Below are 14934 nucleotides of genomic sequence, written 5' to 3' on the forward strand. Positions count from 1 at the left end.
CTGTAGTCTTTAATTTAGAGCTACTTGTTGCTATTGACACTGAAACTAACTTTTTTTTTGGTGGATAAAAACAAATCAGTTCAAATCCATTTCAGCTGCTCATCTTGTGCAGTCACAATTATGAGACAGATATAATGAGAGGATTTTTAAGCAGTTCTTCATCCATCCATATAGAAATCCAGGGCTCAGAAGTTGTTTCTAAATTTTCCACATTAGTTTTCAGTCTGAGGCTCGGTCGCCTCCCTGAAGCCAGCTAAATAAAGCATCAGGTGACCGGGACACTGCAGTGAAAAAGAGAGTCTCCTTCCGAGGTCAAACTGTTGCTGTTTGATTGACGGCCAGCTGGAAACCTGCTGCTACCTTGAGGGAAAACGCAATGCGTGGATGTTTTGTATTTGTCTGAGAGAGCAAGAGAGAGAGAGAGAGTGAGAGAGAGTGAGAGAGCACGTCTGCTGCTGCGTCTGTTCTCTCTCTCCCTATCACACACTCTCGGGAGCAGCGCTTTGACGCACCACGCAGAGTTGGATTATAGTATTGCGCGCTGGTCTTTCACGATTTTCTGTCCCTCGCGTTACCCTCACCGCTGACCGGCAGTTGATATATTATCGGGATCAATATCTCTCCGCCACGGTGACCTCTGCTGAGCTTTTCTTTTCTTTTTCTTTTTTTTGGGGGGGGAGAAAGAAGAGCAGCCGCGGCTTCCTCGCAGGACGCGTGTTGTGAATTACAACCAACAGAGCCTTACCTGGAGAGAGAGAGAGAGAGAGAGAGAGAGTGTGTGTGTGTGTGTGTGTGTGTGTGTGTGTGTGTGTGTGTGTGTGTGTGTGTGTGTGTGTGTGTGTGTGTACATGAGAGAGGGTTTCTTTGGATCGGATCAGATCAAGGACCGAGGTGTTTCACTGTCTTTGCTCCGCGGGCACACATTTACATACACAGGCACTGCACTCACCGGGGGGATTTGGGCACCGCATGCCGGGGACATGTGGAAGTTTGCGCCGCTGTAGCGCAGCCAAAGAGCCGCTCTACCGCCTTATCGAGCTCCCCTATTTCTACCCAGGGGGACCCAAGTCCCTGATCACAGTCCTCACGCACTGAAACCCCTCTCAGAGGACCCAAATGTAAATTCAGAACCAGGCATTTCTGAAACACGCGTGTGCTAAGGGAGGACAGCGAAAAGGAGGACGGCATCCCGTTGCGTGCAGAGTTTGGTGAGCTCCTTCGGGGGATTTCGGGGCTTTATCTTTTAACGCCCTTCTGTTTTCACGGTGTTTTTGCGGGTCTCATATTGGCCCCCACTTGCCGCAGTGATGGTGGGAGCTCGGTGCCCCGTTGGCCCTCACCGCTCCCCGGTGACTGTGCTGGGGCTGCTGGTGACTGTTCTGGTCCTGTCCAGCGGAGCAGACGGTCAGCCATGCCCGGCCCAGTGCTCCTGCACCGGTACGACAGTGGACTGTCATGGACAAGGACTGCGCAATGTGCCCAGAAACATACCTCGAAACACGGAGAGACTGTAAGTACGGGATTGTGTAGATTTGACTTAAAATTTGGAAACATTGTATAAGAAAAGTCACCACAATGTCGTGTTGCCATTTCTTTTATGCTTAAATGATGAAAAATAACGAGACTGCATTTACCTTTTAATGCGGCGATTCTTCTGAAGGGGTGTGAGGAGTTTAAAGAGTTTATGGAGAAAAAAATGTCACACCTTCTGATGTTTTAGCACCCAAATTTTATTCCGATCAGTGGTTAGGAAATGTCATCAGCTCATATCCTAATTATGATCACACATTATTCCCCCAAAATTTCCTGTCTAATTCATTTGTTTTTAACCGGGAGGCACTGAAAATGTCTCTCTCGAGGACCACATCTTTAAGAGCGCAGAGCTTTTTGTCATGTCTAACCTATACTTTCAGCCTTGTTAACGCCGCAGTACGCAGCTGATGTAAATGTTGGCGTGAGGTATAAATGATAAAAACACTAAAGCTCGTTTTGGTGCCTAATACGAGGACACGTCAGGGCTGATCGCGGAGCTGAAGTTGGGGGGCTGCTGTGGTTGTTGGCGGTTTTGAACTGTTGCATTAGCACAGCCTCCGTAGACCACATCGGTTTGTCAGCAGACCAGCGAGTTAATCAAAAACGGATTTGGACAAGTGGGCTCCGAGTTAAAGAGGCCGAATTTTATCATTAAAAGACCCCTCGATGAAATTAACACTTGCCGATGTAGTGCAGCAGCCACAGCTCCTCTCAGTTTCTCTGACAGTCAGATGACAACCCTGCGTTGGCTACGGAACAAGAAGTTTCAGCAAAAGCCTCCTTCATCAATGAGCACATCACAAACATGTATTAATTTATATTTTTTTAATTAATTTTTTAAAATATCCTTTTTCTTTCCAGGGACCTGAATGCAAACAACCTCACTAAAATCACGAAGACGGATTTCGCAGGGCTGAGGCATCTGCGAGTGTTGTAAGTGACGTTTATTCGGCGAATTTTATTTTATCCCCTCTTTATCCCCTCCCCTGAAGATGCAAAAAGGAAAACAACAATATTCTCTCCCACATGCACTGTTAAGCAGCACCTTGCATATCCAGAAAACTTTCCAATAGAACATCACAGCACAGAGATTTAACAGTTTCTGGCCGTGCTCGGCAGCAGCAGCAGATTCATCCAGCTCTGGAGCTGCTGCACGCAGGCACTGCATCCAGTGGTGGGAAGCTGCGGTTTCACTGAGCCATCATAAGTGTCTAAACAGAATAGCAGCGGCACCTGTTAATGCTGTCGTGTTAATCTGCCAGTGGAAGTGTCAGGAGGGGGCTTATTTTAACCACCGGGCCCCGGGGCCCATGTGCTGGAGTGATTAACGCGCTGGCGAGGAAGTGATGGAGGGTAAAAAGAGGAAAGAGATAGCGGTCATTAGGTGTAACCGCGGAGGGAGGAATGTAGCTGCTGGAAGGGAGGGAAGGGTGCAAGGAAAGGAAGAGAAGGGGGGGAGAGTCAAGTAAGAACAGGTTTCTTTACCTGGGATGAATCCAGATTAAAGAGTTCCCCTGCACCGTCACTGCCGGGACAGGGATAGCTGCTGTGCGCGCTATTCAGCAGCCGAAATGAATGGAAGGGAATAGACATAGTTGGAATTCCTCCAGAGATTATGTCCTTAATTGTGTGTATGTGTGTCTTTATTTGTGTGCTCTAGTTTTCACTTTAGCTATTTCCGGTATGTTCACCCAAAAGCACCATAATTAGCAAAAACACTGCACTTAAAAAAAACCGTGAGAATAGATTTTTTTTTAAATTTGAGAAATTTGTGAGAAGAGTCTTTAAAAATAAAAGTCGCCCCCCCCCCTTTTTTTTTCTTATGGGGCTGTATTAAAAAATAGCGTTGACTCACTGATAAATCAATTAATTAAAAAAAGAAGAGCTCAGTGGAGATGGCCCATAAAAGCATGTGTGTTTTTGCTTGGTTTCGTCAGCACACTAATCTTAGTGAAGTTGTGCTGGTGTAAGTGAAGGAGTAGTCAGAGCTATGCGGTTAGATAGAGAGTAAATTGGATGATAGATGAGTCCCTGTCCAACTGATGGGCCAGTTTTAAAGTCAATTCTGGGACTCTATCGACCCGCTGCTGATTGTCTCTCCTCTTTCTTGCTTTTTTTAAACCTTCTATCACTTTCCATCTCCACCAATCTGCTTTTCTCCTTTTTTCACACCCAGTGCTGCCTGATCCTTCTCTATTTCTCCCTCTCTCTCCTCTCCAGTGTCAATCTCCTGTGCCCTATCTCACTCCGTCTTTCTCTTCTCTCTCTTATCGCTGGCCCCATCCAGCCATCTTTCTCCTTTTTTTTGGCCTCTTATGGTTTCATCACACAAATCACTCTGTCAGCTCTCACGCTCTGTGTCTCTCTATCACTCTCCTTCCCCCCTCTCATGTCGTTCCTTTTTTTATTGTCCAATTCACATAGTCTCACACTCTCTTGGTGTTTCTCTCTCAGGCAGTTAATGGAGAACAAAATCACCACAATCGAGAGAGGAGCCTTCCAGGACCTGAAGGAGCTGGAGAGACTGTGAGTAATGATGTGTTGACGCCATTGTGTTAATTTAATTCTGTATAAAATCAGTTTGCCCAGCCTTAAAAATTCCAAGAACGCGCATGCCCGTCGATTCATTTGCATATCTGGATGCACAGATCAACAACTGTCATATAAAATCTCTTTTCAGTTGTTGCATTCACAAGCTGCATTATTTGTCTTTGTTAGAAGTTCTCCAAGTCTGTAGAGCTTTACAAAAAACATTCCCTTATTCTGTGCTTTGGTGACTCTCAAGGACACTGTTTAAATATCCTAACCCACTGCTAACTAACAGCATTAACAGTCCTTAGTGCAAGAGGGGTTTTGAAAAAGCCCTTTGAAGAAAAAATTATTTGGTTTGCCTTTGTCCAATGAGCTCTGAATACTTAGTGACCTTCTAGGACTGCATGTTTCAGTTGAAAGTGGGAAGAATAATGTCAGCAGATTATATTATATACTAGCCAGTGGATCATGAATCATCACCGGAACTTATGGATTTCTTTATCATTTATTTATTTATATATTAACTTGAGTTGCAGCAATACCAGAAATCAAGGACAGGTTGACTTTAGCGATCAAAGCTTTCAGTGAAAATACCTGATGTGACAGCAGTGAAAACAAACTATTTCCCCAAGTTTTTAACATGATCATCCTGCAAGTCATCTAGGGCAGCCCAGAATCATACCAAAAAGGCTATAATGTACCCAACCTAATTAGTGACCCCTCCTGCTCCGTGTGAATGCATGCATCATGTTTTGCCACTTTTATGTCAGTTACCCCAACTTGGCCTCCTGCAAATCTGTTCATGTGGCAAATGTTGAGTCTGAGTGCCATGGAGGTGAATGAAGAACAGTCAGAAGTTTTTACAATGCCAGCCTGGTATCACAAGTCAGCATCCAGACAACATAAGGCCTTTATAACATAATTAACACACACACACACACACACACACACACACACACACACACACACACACACACACACACACACACACACACACACACACACACACATTTACAAAAACAGACATATTGGCATATGCAGAGAGATATCCACCTGGACAAACACACACACACACACACACACACACATACACAGACTAAAAAATAAAAATAAAGCAGTTCATCTTTTTTTATGGCTCTTGTGGGTAAATTTGTCACAAGTCAGTGGGATGAAAGTGATAAAATGTGACTTCTTTGGATGCTTTGGTGTTGACCCTGTCATGCCTGGTTTTTCTTTGCTCTCTGCTGCACTATAGCTGCTCTTTGTTGACAGAGAGAGAGAGAGAGAGAGAAGCTCTGTAGACCACTATAAGGAATCTGCTAGTGTTTCTCATGCAACCAGCACTGGGCTCTGTCCAGCTAAGCGGTTCTGGGAATTCCTACTCAGAGTTGGTGACAAAAAGGGCAAAATTTAACTACATATGGTCTGGATTTAAAAGTAAACTTTGATAATGATTACCCTCCCTCCAAAGAGATGGTGCAAGCTAGTAAATACCCTCTTTCATGCACTCACATAAGCAACACAGCCTTGAACATAGATTGTAGTGTGGTAACAGCAACAGCTGATAAAGTCTTAGATATCTAATGTGAAATCATGCACGATATGGCTGTCTCTCCTTTTCTGTCTTGTCTCTGACAACAGCAAACTTTCTGACACAACATGGCTGTCTTCTGTTGTCCTTGCAAGTTTTCCTCTGTAATTCAGCTTCTCTTGCGTGGCATGTTCACAAACACAAAGATGGAGTCAGTCATCAATGCCCCCCAACAGCTACCATACAAAGGCGCGTCTCTGGAGTCTGGAGTCTGAGGGCTCATTTCAAAGCCCTCCGTCCTCTTGGGGGCTGGAGGGAGCCTGCTGGGCACCACAGCCCAGAGGAGAGGGCCTTAAGCTTGGCTGACAGATCCACACTGACTGCCCCCCATGGGGGCAGAAAACGGTTCCCCTTCACATCTTTTTTTTTTTTTTTTGCGACAGGCCCCGAAGGGCCGGGCAGGGCTGGGTCAGGTGTAGGGCAGTAGCCTTGGGGGTACGGAGGAGGGGCATGTGGTTGAAGGAGGTGTGGAGGAGATAGGCATGTCACAACACAACTGTGCACATATCCAAACACATGAATGTGTTTGGATACACTCGTGCATGCGCATTCACTTACGCAAGGCTGCTCTGTCAGTACTGGTTTTATCTTGATTTGGAGGACCCCCCCCCCCCAAACCCACTCGCGCCGTTTTCATTCATTCCTTAACCTCTCCTCACGTTTTTGCTCCTTACGCACCCATCTGGCTCTCTCTCTCTCTATTGTCCTGTGCATATAGGAATGCTATACATTCTTTACTCTCACCCTGTGGGTGTAGAATAGTTAAGTGAGGAGTTCCCGATCCTCTTATCCTTCACTTACTTGACTGTTTTACAGCCCCTGTTCAATTCAAAGTGTGTGAGAATGAAGGAGATAACAGCCTCAGACATGCAGGGAGAATGAAAGCGATATTGCAGGTACCGTGACAGTAATTTCAGAGAAAATCAGTCGGCTAAATCCTTCGATAATTAGCCTGCAACTGACTGATCACATTATTTAAAGATCATTTTTACCGAGATGAGTAATCGCACAGCTGATTACAGTGGTGAGATGCGTCTATCAACAGCAATTACAAAGTAGATAATGAAGCCTCAAATCAAGTGATCGTGCTGTAATATGTTGACAATATGAACAGCAGAAGATAATTGTAACAGTGATCCCAGATAGCGGGGGTATGGATTTCAAAGAAAAGCTCTGGATTAGTGCGAAATGATTAGCTCTAAAGCCTGTGAGTGATAAAATTGTTCCCGCTGATCATTTCAGGGCAAAGTTTACATTTTTTTTCTCCGTTTTTACTGAGCAGTAGAGCTTGAAATTATCTGCGCTGTGAAGACACAAAGCCATTTTCACCACAGCAGTTCTGTCTAAAAAGCCATTCGAGATAGATTTTTCCGAGTCTCTGCTGCACCCAACATTTGTTATGTTTGTTGGTACACACCAGTTCGCGGAAAGTTTAGAGGAAAAGCTGCCCGGCGCTGCTGAATACGAATGATTTTAACCTGATAGCAAAGGAATTTAGTGTTTAGGAGATAAGACTGAATTTCTGCATTTCTGTGTTTTAAGGCAAGAGATGGTATCTTTCATTAGTGTTTAAATAACAGATCAGATTAGAGAGTGTAAATCTCTGGTGGGTGATAGATATTGGCTCGCTTTGGATGCACGAGCTGTGAACCGAAAACATGAACTGTTGAACCGCATTCACACCCATTCACACACACACACACACACACTGGTCGGTTTGAAGTGGTTTTTGGAGTGGAGACAGTTTCTTAGGTTCGTGGAAATGTCTGCAGTGTTTTGGGTTATAACTTTGGTGCGTGTGTTTGTGTGTGTGATAGACTGACTGTTAGTTCAGCATGTGTATTATGGCTGCAGCAGCATTGGTGGAGTAATAATTGGTTTCTGAGGCGGTTTGTTATTTTCAGTCTGCAAGGCTGTACTACTGCGCATCAACATGGGTCTGAGGTGTTAAGGTTGCGTGTGCGTGTCAGACTTTTATGTTTGTGCGAGTATTCATGTGTGTATGTACAGAGATTTGGCACACTGTGCATGTTTGCGAGTGTGTGTTTACTGTGCGGTTTCTGGGCTTCTAGCATCTGTTTATGACTGCGGGGATTATCACCATGCTGCAGTGTGACATTAGCTCGGCGGAGTGACTCTCACACCTCGGACTACTGGCTACTCCGTCTTCATTCTCTTCCAGCCAGACTTTGACTAATGAGACATGGCTGTGGAAGCACTCTGAGGCTGTTTGTGCACACACACACACCCTCACACACTGTGATATAAAAGATAGAGATACATTCTTTCAGATGTAGAAGGAAAAAGGCTCAACAGTGGGTGGTAATTGCAGACTAGTTCAGCCTATAAATGTGTGGCATGTGGAACTGGTTCGTGCTACATATTTGTCTTTATATACAAAAACATCAAATAAACTAAATCACTACATGACTGGAGAGATTTCATTGTTTGATTCAGAAGTTTATGTTCAAGCAAATTTTTTTGCAGAACTTTAAAAGTGAAGTGACAGTTAGCAGCCGAGTCAAGCTCAGTGGTGATGGAGAGCTTGCAATAGGTTGACTGTTGAGCTGTTAATCTTTTAGACAGTGCTTCCTTAATTAGGCTAATGCAGCAGTTCAAATTAACAAAATACTGAGAGCAGAATCAGCGCTGAAGACCAAAGTGAGAAATGTGCAAAGTGGAGTCGTGAAAACTGCCAAGTCAGCTGATGTAGCCTCTGTAAGTAACAGCAGACTTTGGAGGTCTTAGTTACAATGTAACTACAAAACATTTCAGCCAGGCTAAAATGTTTTGTAGTTACATTGTAGCTCTCAGATTTAACTGAGAAACTTGTTAAGAATCATCACTGTTTTTTTAAGTAGTTTTGTTTCATAAGGGAACTTTTCAAATCTCAGAAAAATGATTTGTAATTTCTGCCTCTAATGAACAACGCTTAACCATTTATGTGGTTTATTACAGAAATGTATTTAAGATTGTTTTAAATGTCCTACATATCATGTTGGAGTAAATCACATGTGACGTCAGACACATTGTGCGTGTCATGTTCATGCAGAGTTTATGTTGGGGCCGGGGAGTCATAGTCAGTACGATCTAGTGTGTAATGACACATAAGAAGTCCAAAATGTTTGATTACATGCATAATAACTTCAGCTGGACCCTTTATTCTCATTTCCAGCTGCATACTATTATTCTTGGACTCCACTAGAGTTTCCTTAATTCAAAGTTTAAAATAATCCTTATTTATCTTATACTGGATGCTGGTTCACTCCCTCTCATCTGCTCGCTGAAACAAAACACTTTAGCTCCTCAACCTTGAAGGCCACCCTCTTTTGAAGCCAACTTTCTTTTGATTGGCTGCCCTACAGAAACAGAAACTTTGATCAGCAAGAAAGTAGAGATGAGTAGAGAAGAAAAACACACACACGCTATCCGAAATGGGACACTCAGTCTGAAGGCCAAGCTTCTGGCTCACGGGAATTATTTGTACAAACACTGAAATCGATATTTGAAACTTTGGCAATGTTTAATGTTTAAAATAAGAAAATTCGTGGCAAGCGCACTTTAATGTTATTCGTGTTATGTTCATATGCAGTGTTGCAATGATTGGCTGAAATGTCTGGTTACGTATGATGGTAGCCTTTTATTTATTTTAAGTATGGCAGGCGGTTTGTTTCTGTTACAGTCTACTGTAAATAACTAAGTTAATTTTTTAAAATTAATTTCAATGATTTAATTAATTCAGTGCATAAATTAGTCGTGAAAATAATTGTTGGCTGCTTTTTTTCTACATCACTGTATTTGGAGCTGCCCATCAGAAGTATAAATGATCTGTTTTTGATATCACCTTGTTTGTAATGTGTGAGAGTGTGCGAGGAAAGTAAAACCGTTTCAGACTTTTATAATATTTGTAGAACTAAAGCAGGAAAAACAGAAGAACTCTGCACGGGAATCCTGGTCTGTAAATCTGAACAATCTCTATGTTGCTAATTGCTAAATATATTATAGATAATGTGATGATCAGACGGATATTCTAGTGAAGAAATGAATAAAAGGTTAATTAAAACACACTGATATCTCGGCAGCACCGTGGAGCAGACTGGATTTGATCTCTGTGTCCTGTCTCTACTTCATTTCGTGTTTTCTAGTCTGACGGCATTGCCTCTATTTTAAGGCGATGAGCTCATACCACCTCTCTGCTGTCGTTCCTCCTCCCTACCTCGAACACCAGTCCGTACACTCTCCCAGGGGGATGTCTAGCCCACTAACGGGCGCTCATGGCTGGGCAGGACCTACAGGGGGAGTGTGCCTCTCCGTGGGGCCGTGTGGGGCTCTTAGCTGCCAGAAGCAGCGTTAACGGAAGAGGAGTGAATAATTTAGAAACATCATTTCTGCGGGACGTTAAATATTTAAGCAGCCTCTGATGTAACTGTGGAGTGTGAATGTGTGTGTGTGCGCGCGGGCACGTTCACATATTTGTGCTCTTGTGGGTGGAAGATGGACACAGAGGGGGTGACGTTATTTAAGTCCACATCGGCTTCTAGTGATGCAAAAAGAGGTGAAAGACAAAGGTTAAGAGGAAAAAGTCAACGAGAGAATGAAAAAGAGATTTGGGGAAGTTTTGAAAGGAGCTGGTGTTTTTGTTTGAAAATGTGTAGTACTTCTGTTAGTTCGTATGTTTTTTTTGTATAAATCACACTCAAGTTTTCTTCTTAGTTTGAAGTAACTTCTAGTTCCTGCCGTGTTTTCTTTCTTCGTCCCCTCCTCCTCTCTTCATTCCCATCCAGTAGCACCCAGCTCAGCATCCATCGTTTGAGCCTGTCAGTGTGTGCGGGTGTGTTTGTGTCAGGGTTAAACTGTTTCAGCAGCCTGTCTCTCATTGTGTCACTCTGTTGCCTCCCTCTCCTCTGACACACATCAAGCACACACACATCAACACACACTGCACACAAACCTCTTCACTCCACTCAACCAGGGTTAAATGATCGCACCCAGATTATTAAACTCACCCGAGTCGTCTCCACTGTGTGTGTGTGTGTGTACGTGTGTGTGCGTGATGGGTTGTTGTGAGTTCTTCCCCTGTGAGGGCCTTGTTTACTCAGTGGGGTCCTTTTCACACATTCGGTAGCCCGGCCAGACTGCCTGTTTGTTTTTCCCACATCGTCTCCTCTCCTCCGTCTTTGTGGCAAAAACGCCCCTCCGCCCTCCCTCCATCTGAACCCCTTCCCTCGTCTTCCTCCGCCTGCGTTCCCTCCATCCTTCTCGAGTTCACTGTTTGTCTGGCAGCCATGTTGTACCCCTAAATCATGGATAACCGTTTTCTTTCAGTGTCCATGCATGACCACGTATGTGTGTCTCCATCAGTCTCCCAATTATTTCATGCTCTCAAATCGTATTACAATCAAAACAGTGTAACAGAATTTAATACAAAGTCCAGGAAACACAAATCCTACTTTAAAACAGCTAATTATACACAAATGTACGAGCATCCAACCGCAGTCTTTGGAACGAGCAAGGTCGAGTTTATTCCCTAATTCCTGTTGTATTTCTGCAGGCGCCTGAATCGGAATAATCTGGCTGTCTTTCCCGAGCTGCTTTTCCTGGGAACAACGAAGCTTTACAGACTGTAAGTCGTGTTTTTATTTATTTTTTTTGTCCGTCACTCGTTTGCCCTCCATGGTTAACTGAAATATTCTCTAACTATTAGTATGTTTTGCTAAGAAGCCTTAAGATGATCTAGATAAACTTTGGATTCATGTAATGGTGTGTTTGTGTATATCACCACAACGTTTGCACAGTTCACTGAATAGGACTCAAAATTATGTGAAAATGTATGTTGCAGATGCTGCAAAGCAGAGAAAAAAAAAAACAATGAGGTTTTGCTGTGTGACCCAGTCTGGGTGTTTCACTTGGATGAAGGAGTGAGAGAAGTGAGAGAGCAGATTTTACATGGCTCTCTCCATAAAAGCCAGTTCAGTAGCTAATGGAGATTAGCACTCCAACAGCTGCTGCCCACTGGGAGAGAGGTGTGTATCTGTGTGTATGTGTGCTTGTGTGTGCTTGTGTAGGAGAGGATGAAGAGGAGAAAGTGAGCATGACCGACTTACTGGTATAAGCAGTGAACAGGTTTCCCTCCTGAAGTTACATTTTGTGTTTCACGGGCAGAAAACAGTTTTCGTTACAGAACATAAATGTTCCAGGTTGCATTGAAGCCGACGAACCACTGTTTGTTGTCATCCCCTCGCTGCCCCGCCGTCTGCGCTGCAAACCGAGCACTACAGGGCTGGGCTGCAACGCCACTGAAACTGTGGGAACTAACTTCCCGTCACGGTCATTTGCGGTCTCAGGGAATAATTATGGTTGCATATATTTATATGAGTGGCTGAATGTATTTACAGTATCTGAAACAATATTGAAATGCTCAGATGATTCAGAGTGTGTGAAAGTTGTTTATGTTCTGCGGCTGCCGCAGTGGCCGGCTGGGCATGACCTGTTGTGTCTAAGGGTGTGTGTCTGCCTGTGTTTGAGCAAATGTGTGCGTGTGTGTTTCCCAAGGCCGAGAGCTGGCATTTTGCTCAGCGTGTGGGCTGAGGTAAAAATACTACTTGGATATATTGCTCTGTGCTCAGCTTGTTGTAGACAAGTTGAGTGCGAGTGTATATCTGCCTCTATATGCATGTGTTTGTGCGAGCCTCAGTCCTCCAGGTGTATGTGTTTAGAGGAGAGCCCCTCAATGGCAGCTCATCTTATCTGAACCGGCACAGCTCGTTCCATAGAACCACATTTAAGCTGCTGTGTTGTTATTTCTCAGAATTAGATTAAATTATAAAACCCACGGTGAACAGAGTAAGAAAAAAAACGCAAACTTCCACAGAAAAATGCTGTTAAACAGGTTTCTCAGATGTATGGAACTCATTCAGCTTGAATGGCGACCACAGAGGTTTGGCCAATAGTATTTAAGGCTGTTTGGTCAATATTAAATCCTACGTCTGCTTCTCTACACCCCCTACAGTTTATTTTAATTTTAGAAATCGCAACGAGAAACCCCTGAGAACCTCTGAAGTGGGATCTTGTTAAGTTTTATATTGAGGGTTGTAGGTATGTGCTAACTTGACCGGCTTTGGTTCTTGCAACAGTACTTCTATAAATGAACACTTGCTCAACCTGCTATTATGAAAATTATGTTTTCACTGTTTTTGGGGCTTGGAAAATCTGTGTATGTGTGTGTCTGTGTGTGTGTACAGGAGTATTTATGGTATGTGTTCAATCTTTGCTCAGCACAGCGGTTTAAGGCATTCGGGACTAATTTAAACTGTTTTGAGGTCAGGTGTGAGAGATGCCTTTGAACTTGTGCAGTTAGTTTGTTTAGTGAAATACAAGTCTGAGCATGAATCATGCCTGAATTTTGTTAACCTGCAATAGTAAGGGTAACATACCTTTGGCATATAGCACACTGGAGAGTGTTGTGCCATCTGATGTTCTACATAAATTCGTTTAGTATGCTACGCACCATTTGATTACTGTAGAACTGCAGGGAGACCTTGATCCATATTGCTGGAGATGATTCAGACTTGTTCCCGTGGGTTTGTTGGATTTGTCACAGGTTCTGTTCATAGTTAATAAGAACAGAATTTCTATGCAGACAGGAGTGGAGGGTGTCTGCTTTGGTGGCTTCGGGATTTAATCTTTGCTTTTTGAGGATGATGTAGTTCTGTTGGCTTCACCAGCTCAAACTCGAGTGGTTCACACCTCCAAGTTTGAGGCTGTGGGTCTCAGATGGAATAGGGTGGAGCACCAAAGTGGAGGAGTTTAAGTACCACAGGGTCTTGTTCAAGAGTAGGAAGAGATTGGAAGAAGACACTGACAGAAGAAAAGCATGGCTGTCGATTTGTTGGTTGATCTACATCACTAGCCTCATCTGTGGTCACGAGCTCTGGGTAGTGACTGGAAGAAAGCGATTGCGGATGCAAGCTATGGAGATGGGATGAGTCCCCTCTCACTGATCAGTCAGAAGGGACTCAGAGTAGAGTCGCATCAAAATGAACCAGTTGAGGTGATTCGGGCATCTGATTAAAATGCCTCTTGGATGCCTACTGTGTGAGGCGTTTAAGGCATGCCCAACCTGGTGGGCATGCCTGGAGGAAGAACAGAAATGGAGGAAGAACAGATAGCATGTTGTCACGCAGGTTTTTAAGCAGATATTTGGAAGCAAATAGGAGCCTCCTTTGCTCAGTGAAAGAATGCAGCATAGTGCAGGTCTTGTTTTAATATTTATAGGCTGTTTTTTTTGCTTCAAATCTTTATCAAACTAAATATTTAGACTAAAAAAAACCCAGTTGTTTTTTATTGTGCTAGAATACAACATGAACGGAATATGAACACAACTTTTTCAAATGACTCACAACTGAAGCATATCATCAAAAGCACCTGCAGTGGCCCAGTTATTGCATGAATATTTATACTGTGCACACAGAATGTCTCTCTGATCACTGAATTTCTCATTCATCCATTTCTCGGTTAAACTTTAAACTGGATGACACCGTCCAAATATTAGCCGTGAAGCCGAAGGTCGAAATGTCCTAGAAAAGGCTGCTGTGTGCTTTCTCCTAAAGCCTTGCAACTTTGGAAAGAAGGTTTCTGTGATGTGGTGACAGCTGACATGCTCATACTTGTGCTCCAGTGTAGTGAGAAGACAATAAAACCCTGTATTATCTACAGCTGACAATAGCTGCTTTTCAAAAACAGTGTACTTGGTAAGAGCTTATGTTATTTTTACACACCGTGGGTTGTCTCTGGACATATTCTCACACTTTTACTTGTTGCTCGCATTAGTAAACTCCTTGAATGCTTTGTCAGATGTTTTATCATATTGCTCGCATCAAAGGTGATGTTTGACAGTCCCCTCGACAATTTAGCAGAGCTCGGTCTGCAAAAAAATGTTTCCAGCATGCTACCTGGCAAGGATGGCATGCTGAAGTGTTGTCACTGGGCAAAAAGGCTGTAGCTCACTGGTTGCCATGGATATTTGTATCAAATTTTGTGCCAACCTACTGAAGAATTTGACATATTTCTCCAGATTTCTAAGAATTTTGGCCCGTTGGTGGAAGTAGAAGAATGGGATAGATCACAGGAATTGTTAGGATGAGACCATAAAATTTCATGGCGTGTCCTGTGCTTGCAGCTATTATATCTCTAGAGTTATGTAAATTTTGATGTCTTTACTGACATCTGTGTTTCCTCCATAATGGCTAAAAACCAGTGAAATCCAGCAGTGAACATTT

General features: G+C 43.4%; 1 protein-coding gene across 10 annotated transcripts in view; it reads left to right on the forward strand.

Moving 5' to 3' along the window:
• Positions 1-473: 473 nt before the first annotated feature.
• Positions 474-14934, forward strand: part of slit2 (slit homolog 2 (Drosophila)) — a 104094-nt gene continuing 89633 nt past the window's right edge. For 7 of the 10 annotated variants that reach the window (XM_086295786.1, XM_086295779.1, XM_086295780.1 and 4 more), the window contains exons 1-4: positions 474-1510; positions 2395-2466; positions 3988-4059; positions 11208-11279. In XM_086295786.1, the coding sequence (XP_086151912.1) occupies positions 1308-1510; positions 2395-2466; positions 3988-4059; positions 11208-11279 (419 nt within the window). In that variant the 5' untranslated portion in view covers positions 474-1307. The remainder of the gene's footprint in view (positions 1511-2394; positions 2467-3987; positions 4060-11207; positions 11280-14934) is intronic. The other 3 variants (XM_086295785.1, XM_086295784.1, XM_086295787.1) reach the window with 1 other exon arrangement.

Source organism: Aulonocara sp. 'chitande type north' Nkhata Bay, linkage group LG6, assembly GCF_057382095.1.
Source record: "Aulonocara sp. 'chitande type north' Nkhata Bay isolate Kocher_YH1m ecotype deep benthic linkage group LG6, A_spYH_male_GT1.1, whole genome shotgun sequence".
Taxonomy (NCBI): domain Eukaryota; kingdom Metazoa; phylum Chordata; class Actinopteri; order Cichliformes; family Cichlidae; genus Aulonocara; species Aulonocara sp. 'chitande type north' Nkhata Bay.